The 15108-nt window shown below is 45.3% G+C and overlaps 1 protein-coding gene across 2 annotated transcripts; it reads left to right on the top strand.

Moving 5' to 3' along the window:
• The first annotated feature begins 7662 nt into the window (after nucleotides 1–7662).
• slmapb (sarcolemma associated protein b) lies at nucleotides 7663–14065 on the top strand. 2 transcript variants are annotated; one of them, XM_056733958.1, is made up of 10 exons: nucleotides 7664–7778; nucleotides 8173–8233; nucleotides 9660–9785; nucleotides 10067–10141; nucleotides 10223–10528; nucleotides 11189–11384; nucleotides 11918–12089; nucleotides 12240–12374; nucleotides 12802–12889; nucleotides 13262–14065. In XM_056733958.1, exons 2-9 carry the CDS (start codon nucleotides 8182–8184, stop codon nucleotides 12883–12885), a joined length of 1146 nt encoding a protein of 381 aa, XP_056589936.1. In that variant the 5' UTR covers nucleotides 7664–7778; nucleotides 8173–8181; the 3' UTR covers nucleotides 12886–12889; nucleotides 13262–14065. The 2 variants fall into 2 exon arrangements, with proteins under 2 accessions (XP_056589935.1, XP_056589936.1); XM_056733957.1 differs by lacking the exon at nucleotides 12802–12889 and having other exon boundaries at nucleotides 7663–7778.
• The last annotated feature ends 1043 nt before the right edge of the window (nucleotides 14066–15108 follow it).

Here is a 15108-nt window from a genome sequence, read left to right as displayed (position 1 = left end):
TGATGGCCGGGGCCACTACCGTCGACACCATCGTCGACCTGGTGACGCTGGAGCAGTTCGTGGCGCGGTTGCCCAAGAAAACCGCGCAATGGGTCCAGTGTCACCGCCCGACGACATTGGCCCAGGCCATCCAGCTGGCGGAGGACCAATTGGTGGCGTGCCCAGGGGTCGGCACAACCCCAACATCTCTTTCTCTCTCTCCCTCTAGGTCTACGACAGTGACGAGACCGGTGCCCCTACCCAGGTCCAGGGGGGGCTTCTATCCGCGGCCGGCGCCGCGAACCCGGTTCCCACCAGAGGCAGGGCCATATGGAGCTTTCAGGTCCCAAGAGGGACAACCCCAACGGACCGGCAGTGGTTCCCAAAATTCTTACCCTTCATCAGCCTCTCCTCGCCAATTCGGGGGTCTGCTTCCTGCCGCTGGGGCGGCGGGGACTCCTGGGCCGGCCTGTTGGCGTTGTGGGGACCCCGGGCATTTTGTCGACCGATGTCCGATGATGGAGGTCGGCATGATGATCCGGGTTCCCGACAATCCTCAGGCTGCCCTCGGTCAGGACGGACTGTACCAAATACCTGTGAGTATTAGGGGGGGTATATATCAGGCGTTGGTGGATTCAGGGTGTAACCAAACCTCAATTCATCAAAGCCTGATGCAATTCGAGGCAATGGATACGAGCCGCGCGGTTAAGGTAAGGTGTGTGCACGGGGACGTGGTGAACTACCCTGTGGTGCCTTTGACCATCCAATTCAGGGGACAAAAGCATAGTGTAGAGGTGGCTGTTAACAAGCACCTCCGGCATCCGCTAATTTTGGGAACGAATTGGCCGTCATTTTCGACATTGTTGGGACACTTATGTGCGGATGTTTCTGGGCGAAACCAAGAGCGATGGGGGGGGGGGCGGTCGCGCAGTTGGGAGAGGTGGAGCCGGGACCGCTGACGACGGCCCCAGAGGAACGGAGCTCTGTGGTGAGAAGAAATCTCTCCCAGAGCGATGATTTTCCTCTGGAGCAGTCTCAGGACGAGACGCTCAAACATGCGTTCGATCAGGTCCGTAAGATCGACGGACAACTTCTCCATCCTGCGCAACCGTTGACCTATCCATATTTTGCTATTTTAAAAGACCGGTTGTATAGAGTGACCCAGGACACTCAGTCAAAGCAGGATACAACCCAGTTAGTTATACCGAAGAGCCGTCGGGAAATGCTTTTCCAGGCGGCTCATTGTAATCCAATGGCGGGGCACCTGGGACATTCCTCAACTTTAAATCGCCTAACGGCCCGGTTTTTTTGGCCGGGCATTCATGAGAACGTGCGCAGGTGGTGCGCGTCTTGTCCTGAATGCCAGCTGGTAAACCCACCGGCCACCCCAAGGGCACCGTTATGCCCGCTTCCGCTTATTCAGGTCCCCTTCGAGCGAATTGGTATGGACCTGATCGGGCCGTTAGAGCGATCCGCACGGGGACATCGATTTGCACTAGTCATTGTGGACTATGCAACCCGATATCCGGAGGCAGTGGCGCTGCGCAATATCTCGGCAACGAGTGTTGCGGACGCACTGTTTCGATTAATCTCCCGTGTGGGAATCCCTAAGGAGATTCTCACAGATCAAGGCACGGCGTTTATGTCACGAACGCTTCGCGAATTGTATGGATTATTGGGGATTAAAACGATTCGGACCAGCGTCTATCACCCACAAACAGACGGACTGGTCGAACGGTTTAATCGTACGTTAAAAACCATGATCCGGAAATTCGTACACGAAGACGCCAAAAATTGGGATAAGTGGTTGGAACCTCTGTTATTTGCGGTCCGCGAGATCCCCCAAGCCTCTACGGGGTTTTCCCCCTTCGAGCTTCTCTACGGCCGTCAACCTCGCGGGGTTTTAGACGTCCTAAGAGAAGCTTGGGAGGACGGACCTTCCGCGAGTAAAAATGAAATTCAGTATGTCCTGGACCTGCGAACAAAACTCCATACACTGGGGCGGCTCTCTATGGAGAATTTGTTACAGGCACAAGACAGACAGAGCCGACATTATAACAGAGGCGCCAGACTGCGGAAATTTTCACCGGGAGAGAAAGTGCTTGTATTACTCCCAACGTCAACATCTAAATTACTCGCCAAGTGGCAAGGACCATTTGAGGTCACACGGCGAATAGGAGATCTCAATTATGAGGTAGTACGATCGGACAGGAGTGGGGCACATCAGATTTATCATATCAACCTCCTCAAAAAGTGGACTGAGTTGAACTCCGTAATGCTGGCGACGACAGTGAGTAGAGTAGATGATCTTGGGCCAGAAGCGAACACAAAATTGCAATCTCTCGCTCTGACTCCAGGGGGAGATCATCTCTCGCCGTCCCAGCTTACGGATGTGATAAAGGTACAGGCAGAATTTGCAGATGTGTTCTCACCCCTGCCCGGCCGTACGAACCTCATAGAGCACCACATTGAGACAAAACCGGGTGCGGTAGTGCGCAGTCGACCATATAGGTTACCTGAACACAAAAAAATTGTGGTTCAGAAGGAATTGGAAGTTATGCTGGACATGGGGGTAATAGAAGAGTCCCATAGTGACTGGGCGAGCCCGATAGTATTAGTACCGAAGACCGACGGCTCTGTCCGGTTCTGTGTGGACTATCGCACAGATAGTTTTTACTCGTTTTTATTCGACATTGGATTTGACGAAAGGATATTGGCAGATCCCTCTATCTCCCTTATCCAAGGAAAAGACAGCCTTTACGACGCCGTTCGGGTTACACCAATTCGTCACACTTCCGTTCGGGTTATTCGGGGCCCCTGCTACTTTTCAGCGTCTCATGGACCGTATACTCAGACCCCACGCAGCGTATGCCGCCGCTTACCTCGATGATATCATCATATATAGTAACGACTGGCCGCGGCATATGCAGCACTTGAGAGCGGTTCTGAGTTCGCTGAGGAGGGCGGGGCTGACGGCTAACCCGAAGAAGTGTGCGGTTGGGCGAGTAGAGGTAAGGTATCTGGGTTTCCACTTGGGTCACGGGGAAGTGCGTCCCCAAATTGATAAGACGGCAGCAATTGCAACCGCCCCGAGACCCAAGACCAAAAAGGAGGTGCGGCAGTTCCTGGGGCTGGCGGGATATTATAGACGGTTTGTACCAAATTATTCGGACCTCACCAGCCCGCTGACTGACCTCACTAAAAAGGGGGCACCAGATACCGTCCAATGGTCAGAGCAGTGCCAGCAGGGGTTTACCCAGGTAAAGGCTGCTCTATGTGGCGGGCCGTTATTGCACTCTCCCGATTTTTCACTCCCTTTTCTGTTGCAGACTGATGCCTCCGATAGGGGCGTGGGCGCGGTCCTGTCCCAGGAGATAGAGGGGGAGGATCGTCCGGTGCTGTACATCAGCCGCAAGCTGTCTCGGGCTGAGATGAAGTACAGCACCATCGAGAAGGAGTGTTTGGCGATTCGATGGGCGGTTCTCACCCTCCGTTATTACCTCCTGGGGCGGGAATTCACGCTTTGTTCGGACCACGCACCACTCCAATGGCTCCACCGCATGAAGGACACCAACGCGCGGATCACTCGTTGGTACCTTGCTTTGCAACCATTTAAATTCCAGGTGATCCACAGGCCGGGGACTCAGATGGCGGTGGCCGACTTTCTCTCCCGGAGGGGGGGGGACGAGGCTACAGGCCGGATGGAGCCTCGGCCTGAGTCGGGCGGTGGGGGTATGTGGCAAGGGGGGCGTGGTCTGACACGGTCTGCGGCAGAGAGGCGTGTCGGGAGAACGACGGTAAGCAAGCAGATCAACGCTATAGTGAAAACACCTGCTTCTTGTTCTAGTAATTGGCGAGGAGACGCTTTTAAGGCTCAACGGAGGAAGCAAACGGGGAGAGAGAGACGGCTGAGAAACGTGTTCGAAAGGAAGCCTCGTGACGTTGTGTCCAGGACTAAAGAGAAGGAATCTCCCTCGACGAAGAGGATTAGAAAGACAAAGAATCTTACTCAACGAAGAGTTAAAGAGACTGTGTGAATGTTTGATCCCGGAAGTGAAACCCGGAAGTAAAAATAAAGATTCTTACGTTTCTCAGCCACGCCGACCCTTGCCTCCTTTCTTCCCTTGAACTTGAACTTTGTTACACTGGTGCCGAAACCCGGGAGGAAGGAGAGACATGCTGTCGGAGAGTCCTCGCCGCCGAGTGGCCTCGCGGTGCCGGAGAGTTCGGGCAGCGCGGACGAAGGGCGTCCGCCAGTGGCTGCCCGAAGCGGTGGCTCTGGGGAAACGGAAGTGCACGGTGCGGCCACCGTCAAAACTTCGGTGGAACGGCGACCTTTGCTGCCGCGCCCCTGGGTCGAGGTGGGGTGGCTTTCGTCCAAGTGGGAGCGGGGGGGTTGCCGCCGTCCGCCAGAGGCCGGAGCCTGTGTCCGTCCCCCGAGGGGGAGGAGCAGGGGGCGGAAGTGCGGGTGAGCCACCGCCTGCCAGAGGCCGGAGCCTGCGTCCGTCCGCCCAAGGGGGAGGAACAGGGGACGGGGAACCCGCCCCGACTCCCGGATAAAGGAGCCACCGCCGGCCGCCAGGGGGCGGACGGTCGAGCCGTCCACCGAAGCCCCAGGGCCACCGCAAGGCACCGCGAAGGAGAGTACTCCGGCTGGCTGAGGAACGAGCGGCAGCATGTCGGGGAACCGGATTTTTTTTTTCCTCTCTCCCCTCTCTCTTTCCGGTCGCTCCGAGGGCTCCCGTCTCCGTTGTCTCGTCTCGTCGCTGCATACCCCCCACCCCACCCCCCCCGAGGGAGGGGGAGGGAGCTTGCACAGTCGCGGGGGTACCCCCCGGCCTGTGAGGGGTGATGGGGGTATGTAGTAGAGTAGGCGGGGCGAGACCGTGGTTCGAGTCCGGTGAGTAATTGTGAATTAGCGCCAGCTGTGCGCACACCGGGCTCGAATCACGTAGGAGATGGGAGCATAAAAGGAACGAGCGACCGGACCGTCGAAGAGAGAGGACCGGGCCCGAACTTATGTTATGTTTGTATTTATATTATGTTTTGTTCGCCGGCGGTCGTCCGTGAGGGGCCGCCGGCTGTTATATTACTTTATTAAATGTTTGCCGGTTCCCGCCTCCTTCCTTCCATTTTATTGAGATTTGTTACAATGTCATTTAAAGATTGACCACATTCAACCTGCTGATAAAACAAAGGTTGGTCAACCTGGTCTGCTTGCTGTTTTAGAGGGATTTGGGCACTTCTCAGGTGGTCAAACTGGGAAATCAGCAGTAAAGACTAGCTTGCCCAAACTGGGACACCATTCAGAGCTCATCCTAAACCAGCTAATTCCAGCAATCAAGTCCAGTGCATGCTGTTTTTTCTCAGAAATGTGACAACGTAACAACACCTGTTCTGTAGGGGACACTACTGTCTTTTCTACCCATCTCAGACTGTCTGCTATGGTCTGGGCTTTTAAGGGAAAAAGCAGCTAACTCATCGTGCCTTTGATTTTTTGTTGCTGCCCTTTCTGCCATCTGCTCTCCTCTCACACTTCTCAGCGGGAGCCTGCGGCGCGGCCCTCTTTCCGGGACAGTTTACCTGTCTGCTTTCGAACTTTACTCACACCTACAGTATTCTGTGTGTCTCTGACTCTCACAGCGACCAGTTTTCCTGGCCTCAAACAGCCTCACAGCTGGCTTTAGTCTGGCTTTGTGATTCAGATACAAACAATATCATGTTTTTTTTTTTTATTTAACTTATTTAAACAAGTTTTTTATGTTTATTGATTGTGGTTATTTCAATGCAAGCATGAGTTTTACAATTTCTTCTGATCTTAAATGGTCAAAAAGAAGACTCCAAAATTCTTTAATCTGGGTTTCATGGGATCTATAATTGCATTATATAACAGTCAACAATTTAAAAAAACTAAACTTATGAAGAAGATATTAAGAAAAACATGGAGTGAGAGAGGAACCGTTGTAATCTTTTAAAACACAGAATAATTAGGCAGTTTAAGGGATAGTTCACCCAAAAATCTAAAATTATTTATAAACCCACAAAACCTGCATATGATTCTTTATCTGTGAAACACTAAGAAGATATTTTGAGAAGTGTCTTGGTGGTTTTGTGTTAATAAAATGGAAGTCTGTGGAGTTTAGAGGTTTTTGAATACCAACGTTCTTCAAAATATCTTCCTTTGTGTTCTGCAGAAGAACAAAAGTCATACAGGTTTGCTGTGAGTTAAAAATAAAATTATAAAATATTGTTTATTTTTTAGGCAAACTAGTCTTTCCCTTTAACACCTATATTTAGATCTACAACAACGCTTTGTTTTTGTTGTCACTGAATTGAAGCTCCAGATGATTCGGTTACATGGATTTATGAGCATGACTCATCCCATTCAAGGATTCCAGAAAACATGTTCATATTAAGCTAAGTGATCCTCGGCTGTGGTTATTGGTTCTAATATTTTGGCATGCAAGCCACTGTCTATCTTGGTCAGCCTTTATGTGGGCGGGAACTGTGAATGAGAGAGGTTTGCCCTGTTGTCACCATGACAACAAAAGAAAGATCTGTACAGACCATTACAGTCTTCCTCTGAGCAAAGCAAACTCTCAGATGCATACATTCCTCATCAGTCGGCAGTACCCAGCACAACTCAGCCTTCGTAACACAATATTAATTTCTTCAGATTAATATGATTTTTTGAAGATAAAAAATGTTCATATCTGACTTTATATTAGCAAAGAATCCACAATTATGCAAACTGCAGCATAGACTTCTATAATCAAGTTATTAGATTCAAATAAAGTTGGGTAAACAACGGAGCACACGTTTATATGAAAGACTGAAATTTTAATTCTTTCATCATTTACTCGTCCTTATTTCATTCCAAACCGGTATGCCTTTCTTTCTTGTGCGGACACAACACAAAATATATATATATTTTTAAAGCTGGTAAGCAAACAACATTGATCCCCAATTACTTCTTTTGTACGGACACTAAACCACTGAGACATTTCTCAAAATATCTCCTCGATGTATATATACAGGTTTTAAATGACATTTAGGGTGACAGAATTGCTATTTTTGAGTGATACCTTATGGTGAAAAAGTACTGTTGTGCTTGCGGAAACGTGTGTTCTGCATTTAACTTCATTAAAGTAAATATCTAAGACTGTATCAACCATCGCAACATGCATAACTGTATTTGTTTTGTTCTTTACTGTCAATCACATCCGAATAAACAAACTCCAAAGCAATCTAAGTACTTTCATTTTCAAGTGATTGTCATCTTGACATTCAACTAGGCTAATAATATAATTTATCAAAATTACAGTGCTTTGGTTGGCATTGGTACAAGCACAAATGAACACTATTGTTAACTGTTTTTACACAAGAGACGCCCTAACGAATGAAACAATGGGCCTGAGTGTATTCTGACATGCAGCTGCAGCCTCTTTTCGATGCCTCAGGACTCTCGCGTGCCCATGTGAGCAAACCGAGACCTTCAAACCATATCCTGCGGGGGGTGGTATAAGAGACGATTGCAAACAGATTTCCAAAATTAAATCCACCCTTCCAGTCTAATATTCATCGACATGTATAGAATATCGTTTTCTTGTACACGCTACCGTTGTCTGTATTGTTCTCCAAATGCAACGTTTAGACTAGCCCTTTAGATACGTTGAGGATCCCCCTCGCTTCAGAATGGTTTATTCCAGTTCTCATCACCGGAGCGAATCGATAGTTAAAGACGAAATATTGCGGCTCACTGTTTCAGCACCAACTGAAGTGACATCACGAGTCTTCAGGTAACATCGTTTGTTTTCAATGCTAACACTGAGGTTAACACGACAAGGGGTCTTCTTAATAGATGCAGTGAGCTATATTGCATAACAGATTACGTTATGTTTACATGAGCTATAATTTGACGTTTAAACGAGAAAATAATGTGACTTTTTATTTTAAATCAATGCTGTCGTCTCGGGAAATTGTGAAGCTCAAACATGTCCGCCTGATTAGAAAGCTAGGTCATAATTGACATCAGCTGAAGGAGGACGCATCTTTAATATCTTTAAAATCATTTATTTTGTATTGTTTACTGTTTGACGTGCCGTTGAGAATATCTAACACAATACTATAATGTTAAATTAAAGTTATATTTTGCGGTAAGCGTAACATAATTTATTTTGTTGACTGTCACAGTGTGGAGAAATGGAGGAACAGAAGCTGAAAGATCCTCTTAATAAAGTGTCGCTGATCAAAGGTAAACATCACATTGTTTAGGTTTTTGGAAGTTTGTTGTAGTTTTGCACCGATCTCTTGTGAGTTAACTTAGCCGGCATCAGTTAAAGTGGACATTAAAACTAGAATACTTTGATAGCATCGTAATGATTGTTAGTTTAACTGTTTATGCAAAATAGAAAAATACGTTTTATGTTTACTTGTTTATATTTGTTTTGTAAAATGTGTCTATAACTTAAATGACATTGCTACTGATCAGCAGTTATTTGGTGTATACTTCTTTGCCCTGAGCCATTAAAAATATTTTAGTAGGCATCATTTGTACAACAGGGTTTTGCCATCATTTATAGCATCAGAGCATTGCGCCCAATACATTCATAAACTCTAGCATTAGCTCTTTATTTTACTCATTTTCCTGTCTTCTTATCTGTCTTCCTCTCTTTTACAGTTTCTCTTCTTCACACACACACATACACACTCAAATATGAATTAGGCCAGAGCGTTCCTATGTGTCCCTGTGCTTTGCAGAGAGATTGAGGTCTTGATGCAGCGTGGCACCAATAAGCGTAACCCACTGAAAGACCTCATGAAACCTTAATGCCTTCATCCTCAGTGCAAGTGCGTGTTTGGCTACAAAAGTCTGGACTGTTGTGTTTTAGCTTAGTCATGCAAGGCATTCCTGGTTCAATTTTCTGGAAATGTGTCACAGATTGGGGTTGATGTAGCCTTTAAAGGCCATTTACGATAAGATGAGGTCATATTTTTTGGAGCAGTTGATAAAATGCCCTGGATTTCTTCAACCCATATTTAGAGGTAAAGTGGCACATTTGTCTCTAAGTTTAGGCAAACTTGAATTGCAACCAAACCTGCATGACTTTCTTTTTTCAGCTGAATGTTGGTAACTGAACAACACTGACTTCCCACTGACACTTTTCCACAATATATAAAAAATATTTTTGTGTGTTACACAGAAAAGGGAAGTGAATAAGTCATTCACTGAATGACAGGAAGGTGAATTTTATTTTTAGGGTGAACTATCCCTTTATGTCATTTAATCATACTCTATGCCTGCTTTAATAAAAGCCTGGCCATCCTTTTTGCAGTTGAGGATCCTAATTTAAGCTATAATGATGATATTATGTTTTTAGGATAGATCTATTCTAAGTCGAGTTATTAATTCATGGAATGGGCCCATTTTCTGACCTCGAGGGAAATTAGCATGCGATTCATTCTGATTTAATTAACCTTTGGAGACAGGGGCTGTACTTGGTGGAGGACAGAACAATGCGGTGAAGTTAAAATGCTACTAGCAGATCGCCCATTAACTGCTGACGAAAGAGTGATTCTCTGATTGCACAGCATCATAATGGTGTCTAATTATGCGTGTAATAGTTCTCATCATCGGATGTCATCAGTTGTGACTTGTGAGCGTGTAATCTTTTCTCCAGATGAGCTGAGCAGAAGTACTGTGGAGGCCAGCGAGTCTGAAAAGGTCATTCAGCGGCTGAACCAGGAACTGCGGGAGGCCCATGAACAGGCCAACTCTGGCCAACACAAGTGTGTCGAGCTCCAAGGTAAAAGAGGGTGTGATCATTTGTCATAATTTTTAAAGTTGGATTTAGAATTAAGACTATGGATATCTTATGAAAGACTGAAACTAATCCTGTACGTTCCCTTTCAACTTTGCTTGAAATATAAATAAGCAACAGGTGTTAATGTCAACATAATTCCCTTACTATCCGTGCATTTTAGTGTATCTGCATGTATGACATGTTGTATATAGGCTGCTTGAAATGATTTAGAGAGGTAGTAATGCCCAAATGCGCCCCCTGTGGGCCTGTGATGTGTATGGCAGGTCTCTTAGAAGAGGAGAAGAAAGCCAAAAAGCAGCAAGCAGAGGAGTCTGCCAAACAGATGCAGGTGCTACAAAGTAAGTGAAGGCGGGTGTATCTGTCAATGTAAAGTTTGTAACAATTGTATGATGATTGGAGATCTGAATGTGGGTTTGCAGATCAGCTCCAAAAGCTGCAGGAAGACATGGGCAAACTGAGGGATCAGAAGGACAGCGCAGTGTTTAGCATGCGACAGGAAGCGCACTCAGCTCAGGAGGAAGTGCAGGTGTTGCGCCGCGCTATGGAGAAAACTGCAGCCGAGCGAGAGCACGAGGTCAGCGCGTTGAAGGGGAATCTCGCCACGCTAACTTCAGAGTTGGATAAATGGCAGCTGGCTGCAAACAAGTATGAGCATGAGCTTGATAGTGTACAGGCTAGTCACCTACAGCAGAACCAGCAGAGAGACCGAGCTGCCAAACAACAAGGTACCCATGATCCCCACAACCCCCCGCCTTACTGTTGACTGGCCATGTCTACAGTATTTCAAGCATAGATCCTAAAGACTCATGTAGAAAAATACTCTATGCACAATAGTTTCCGTGTTTTTCCCGCAGTCAACGATGTGCGTCAAATTTCCCAAACACTACATCATACATCGACAACCAAAAAAGGGGAAGTATTCAGGCCACATCCACAAATATAATAAACTTTTTCACTTATTTGAGACTTGATCACCATGGCACTCAACAATGCTGAGCTGTAGTGCTGTCAGTTCGCTAAAGTTTTTTTTAGTAAACATATCCTTATAACTTGGTGACAAATTACCTTAGCCCCATGAGAGCGGAAGTTGCTTAGCCGGCTACGATTTTAGCGGACATGCGTCATCACCCTGCATGCATACAGTCTTTTAATTTATGCTTGTGATAAAGAGCCTAATGGATTTGTGGTCCTGTAGGTTTCAAGTCAAGCCCCGGGTTCATCAAACTGCAGGCACAGCAATATTCACATTATTTTGACAGCCATTCTAAAGATGACTCACTTTTCTCACATCACTTCCACTGTTATGTAACTCAGTAGTGTTGTGAGTCAGTGCGCATGTGCTGCATCTGTGGATATGTTTTTAATTGTGTCTGTGTGTGACGCAGCGACTGAGCTGGAGCGTCTGCAGAAGGACTGCGAGAACCTGCGGAGGGAGTGCGGCTCTCTAAAATCTGAGAGAGAGCAGCTGGCTGATAAACAACAGAAAGAGAAGATCAGCCTGCAGGGTGAGAACAGCAGCCTACGCTCGGAGAAAGAGCAGCTCTTGAAGAAACAGCAGCAGCTGGAGAAAGAGCTTGATAGGTCTGTCCTTCATTATTGGAACTAGTTACACTAAAGGCGAAGGGTGTCATTTCTCTATTACAAAAGTAGTGGCAGTTTCAAAACTACCGAACACTGGGCAAACTTCTGTCATCTCGTATCAGTCCATACCATTTCGCTAGATTACTTAATGATAAAAGTATAAATTGAAATTTAAAGAAAGTTCATGGTAATATTTTCTGTCAAGCTCCAAATAAGAAAACATAATCTAGCTATATGTTAGCTTTGAGTTACAAATCAAAAATTAGGTTTGGCCCCTCGACCAATGCTAAACCGAAAAACAGAAGCAAGTTTGATGTCATTAATGCCAAGCAAATTGTGGCTTGTGATCAAACCTCCTTCCAAAGTTTCTTTTTGTTTTCCGTGAAGAAATGCTTATTTATATTTGGAAATATTTATGCATCAACAAATGATACCGTTCTCTTTTAAATAAGACACAAGCTGTCTTGGCAAATGTATGATGTAATGATGATGTAATCTCTTGGAATCTGCACCTGCATTGTGACTCCTCGTAGCTCAAAAAAACAAAACACTACTCTGAGCAACAACGTCAAGACCCTGGAGAAGACGCAGGCAGACCTTGAGAAACGTCTAAGAACCCTGCAGGAGGAACACCAGAGTGACACCAGCCAGTTCAACAGCCAGCTGGAGCAAAGCAACAGCAGGATCAAAGAACTGCAGAGAGAGGTTATTACCACAGTGGTTAAGAAAGAGAGCCGACACTCAATAGCAGTCACGTCACCAAAAAGCTTTGCAGTTGAAAAAAAAGAACACAGTGTGTGTTTGTGTTATTGACTAGGTTCGGTGCTTTTGTTGAAAGCCTTTTTTCTCTCCCAGTACGAGGCGATCCAGGCAGAGCTGTCTGGCTTTAGGGAGAAGCACGAGAATGCAGAGGAGGAGAAACTTTCCATCAGTCTGGAGCTACAGCAGAGCCAAGAGCGCCTGAGGCTCCTGCAGGACAAAGAGAACAACGTGAGTGTTATGTCCACTTGACGCTCACGCTAAACAACAGGGGCACTGACAATAGGGACACATATTGCATTGGTTTTTTGTCCTTGCACTTTTTTGTTTAGATTTTGTCAAATTGTGTAGACATTTTGTGTAGCGTGGAGATGAAGTGTGTAATTTTTGGACCAATATCTAATATTCCAACTTTTTCCAAACAGGTTTTTTAAGACTCCAATTGTTGAGAATAAAAATCTAAATGCATTCTTTACAATTCCTCTCCCTACAGCTGAAACTATTTTAAATATTGGAGAATTACACGCTTCACCTTTTAATTTCTTTTTGATGATGATAGTGACATTCACCAGTCTGATAATAGCCCACACAAACACAAGGCACTCATTCACCGTCCCAGATATTGATCTCAGTAATATCCCTCCCTTCCCTCCTTTAGCTGTCTTTATTGCAGCCCATCCTAGCCGTAGCCATCGGCCTTGTCCTGGCTTTGCTGTATTGGTGCTTGGGCCCATTGTGGTAGAAAGGTACACAGTGCTCCTGTCCCATCTCATCCCTCCGCTTAAGCATCCATTGTCCTCAGCAGTGTGCACGCCCACTAAAATATTCTGTCCGCTTAAGCTTCAAAATAGAGTAATTAGCAAAATACTTCTGTTTCCTTACAACAGGTCCGCTGTGTATTCTAAGACACCAATCTTGTTGCAAATGCACTAACAATAATCACTGAGGCATCTCAGCTCTCTGTGTTTGTCATCTGTCATCTGTGTGCTCTTGACCCGTTTCTCCGTGCTTTTGGCTTTCGACCCAGTCTCGAATCATGTGCATCCATAATTGTTAACATGTTCTGATTGGCTACACCGTGTGGACGGATAATGTCACCCTTGTGTTTGTTCTTGCAGGGTAAATGGATCAGGTGGATGCCTGTCGCTGCCGGTGTAACTGTTGGCGTGACGACATTTATGCTTTTAAAGACCTCAAAATGAGGAAGCAGTAACAAGCACCCTTTGTGGTATACTTGCACACGTGTAGACATTGCACCCTTGTAGCTTCTGTGGTGTTAGTTTAAGTATCAAACGCAACTTGATACTCAAATATCAAAGGCCTTGAAATAATAATCATGTTCACAACTTTCCCAATGTGCACCTTATGTCTTATTTTAAAATGATAGACTGTGTATGCGTAGCGTTTTTGAAGTATCTGCTTAACTACAGTACAGGTATTTTATTGAAAACTGTTGCTTTGAGGAAGGAACACTTAGTGAATCGCCTTATATTGTAAAACATGAACGTGTTTTATGTTTATACCACCCTGAAAAAACTCCCATGTGTCCAAACCAGAGTGTTGCAATAATGCATTCAACGTTCCTTTAAGTTTTAACTTCAACATCGATTCTGAGGCTTTAGGGCCCAAATCCTACACCATATAGTGTGTAGATGTCATTGCAGGAGTTCACTTTATAGAAAGCCATTAGTGATTAGAAATGTCTATGCACTGTACTTTGCTGTGGTAAGGATCTGACTTACTGTATTAATAATGATGATGATAATATTGTTCACTTAGGACATTGGAGCACTAATATGTCCTGAAATGAATCTATAATAGAGTGTTTATGGTTTATTATGTGTACAGAGATTTAAAGTCTACCCGATTTAACAATTATTTGCCAATTCCAATAAATAAACCTGAAGTACTAAATGTATAAATTGTATTTTTTATCTTTTAAAAAAATTACCGAGGGGAATTAAAAAGCATTCAAGTGGACACAAGGGACATGATGACTGAGCTTGTCTGAAACCTAGAGCTAAATACACACATTTATAGTGTAATGCAGTCCACCCTGAGTCATCCCTTCACTGCACCTCATGGGAAATATGAGGACCTGAACTGTTAAAGATCAGACATGCTTGGTTTATTCTTAAACAAAGAATGAGAGAGAAGGTTATCAGCAACAATGATGTCATACCTTCATCTGACTGGTGGGAATTAGATGAACTCCCCAGGCATGAGGATCCTGTTTCTGTTCTTCTTGTAGAAATGATGGATCAGGGCTGCTTCGGGCCTATAAAATTTGCTCTAGTTTTGTAGGAATAGTCTGTTTTATGTGGTATAACACATGGAGAATCACTTTCACACGCTGAAAGTGGATGATCTTAAATGGGTGAATACGTGTTTTTCTGTGTCTTTGGTGTGTAATAAGTTGCCCATGCATGTATTAGACACGTAAAAATCGTGTCAAGCAAAAGATGCATTTCATCTAAAAGCGAATGCTCAACCAGACCTGAATGAAATGCCTCGTGTAACCCCACCCCCACAAATCTACATCACTTCGTGGTATGATTTGACTAAGACCGCCCAAATGTATATGAAAGTAAGGTGGGCGTACCTGTCTATACAATTGGACTGTACCTGATGTTCCAAATGTTAAGAAACATTACATTTCTGTCAAACGCTTGCAGTCTTCCACGCTTTAGTCGGTCATTTGACTCCTTCAAATTTGATGTGAGTGATGACCTCGTCCTGATTTTTCTTCGAGAGGTCCCAAGCCATAAAATTATAAGAAAGTATCACCCACCTTAAAGCGGCTGTGCAATGGTGTTTCACTCATTCTGACTTCTTAACAATTTTAAACATGCGGTCTTATCATGCTTAACATGGTCAACTTGTCAAACACCGAGTTGGGCGTATTACGTAGTATTTCTGAGCTCGATACACTCCCCCAGCGATCGTGCCGGTTTCGGAAAGTTTT

This window comes from Triplophysa dalaica, chromosome 20 (genome assembly GCF_015846415.1).
Source record: "Triplophysa dalaica isolate WHDGS20190420 chromosome 20, ASM1584641v1, whole genome shotgun sequence".
NCBI lineage: Eukaryota > Metazoa > Chordata > Actinopteri > Cypriniformes > Nemacheilidae > Triplophysa > Triplophysa dalaica.
Note: the sequence above shows the minus strand (reverse complement) of the source record. Positions and strands in the feature narration are given on the sequence as shown.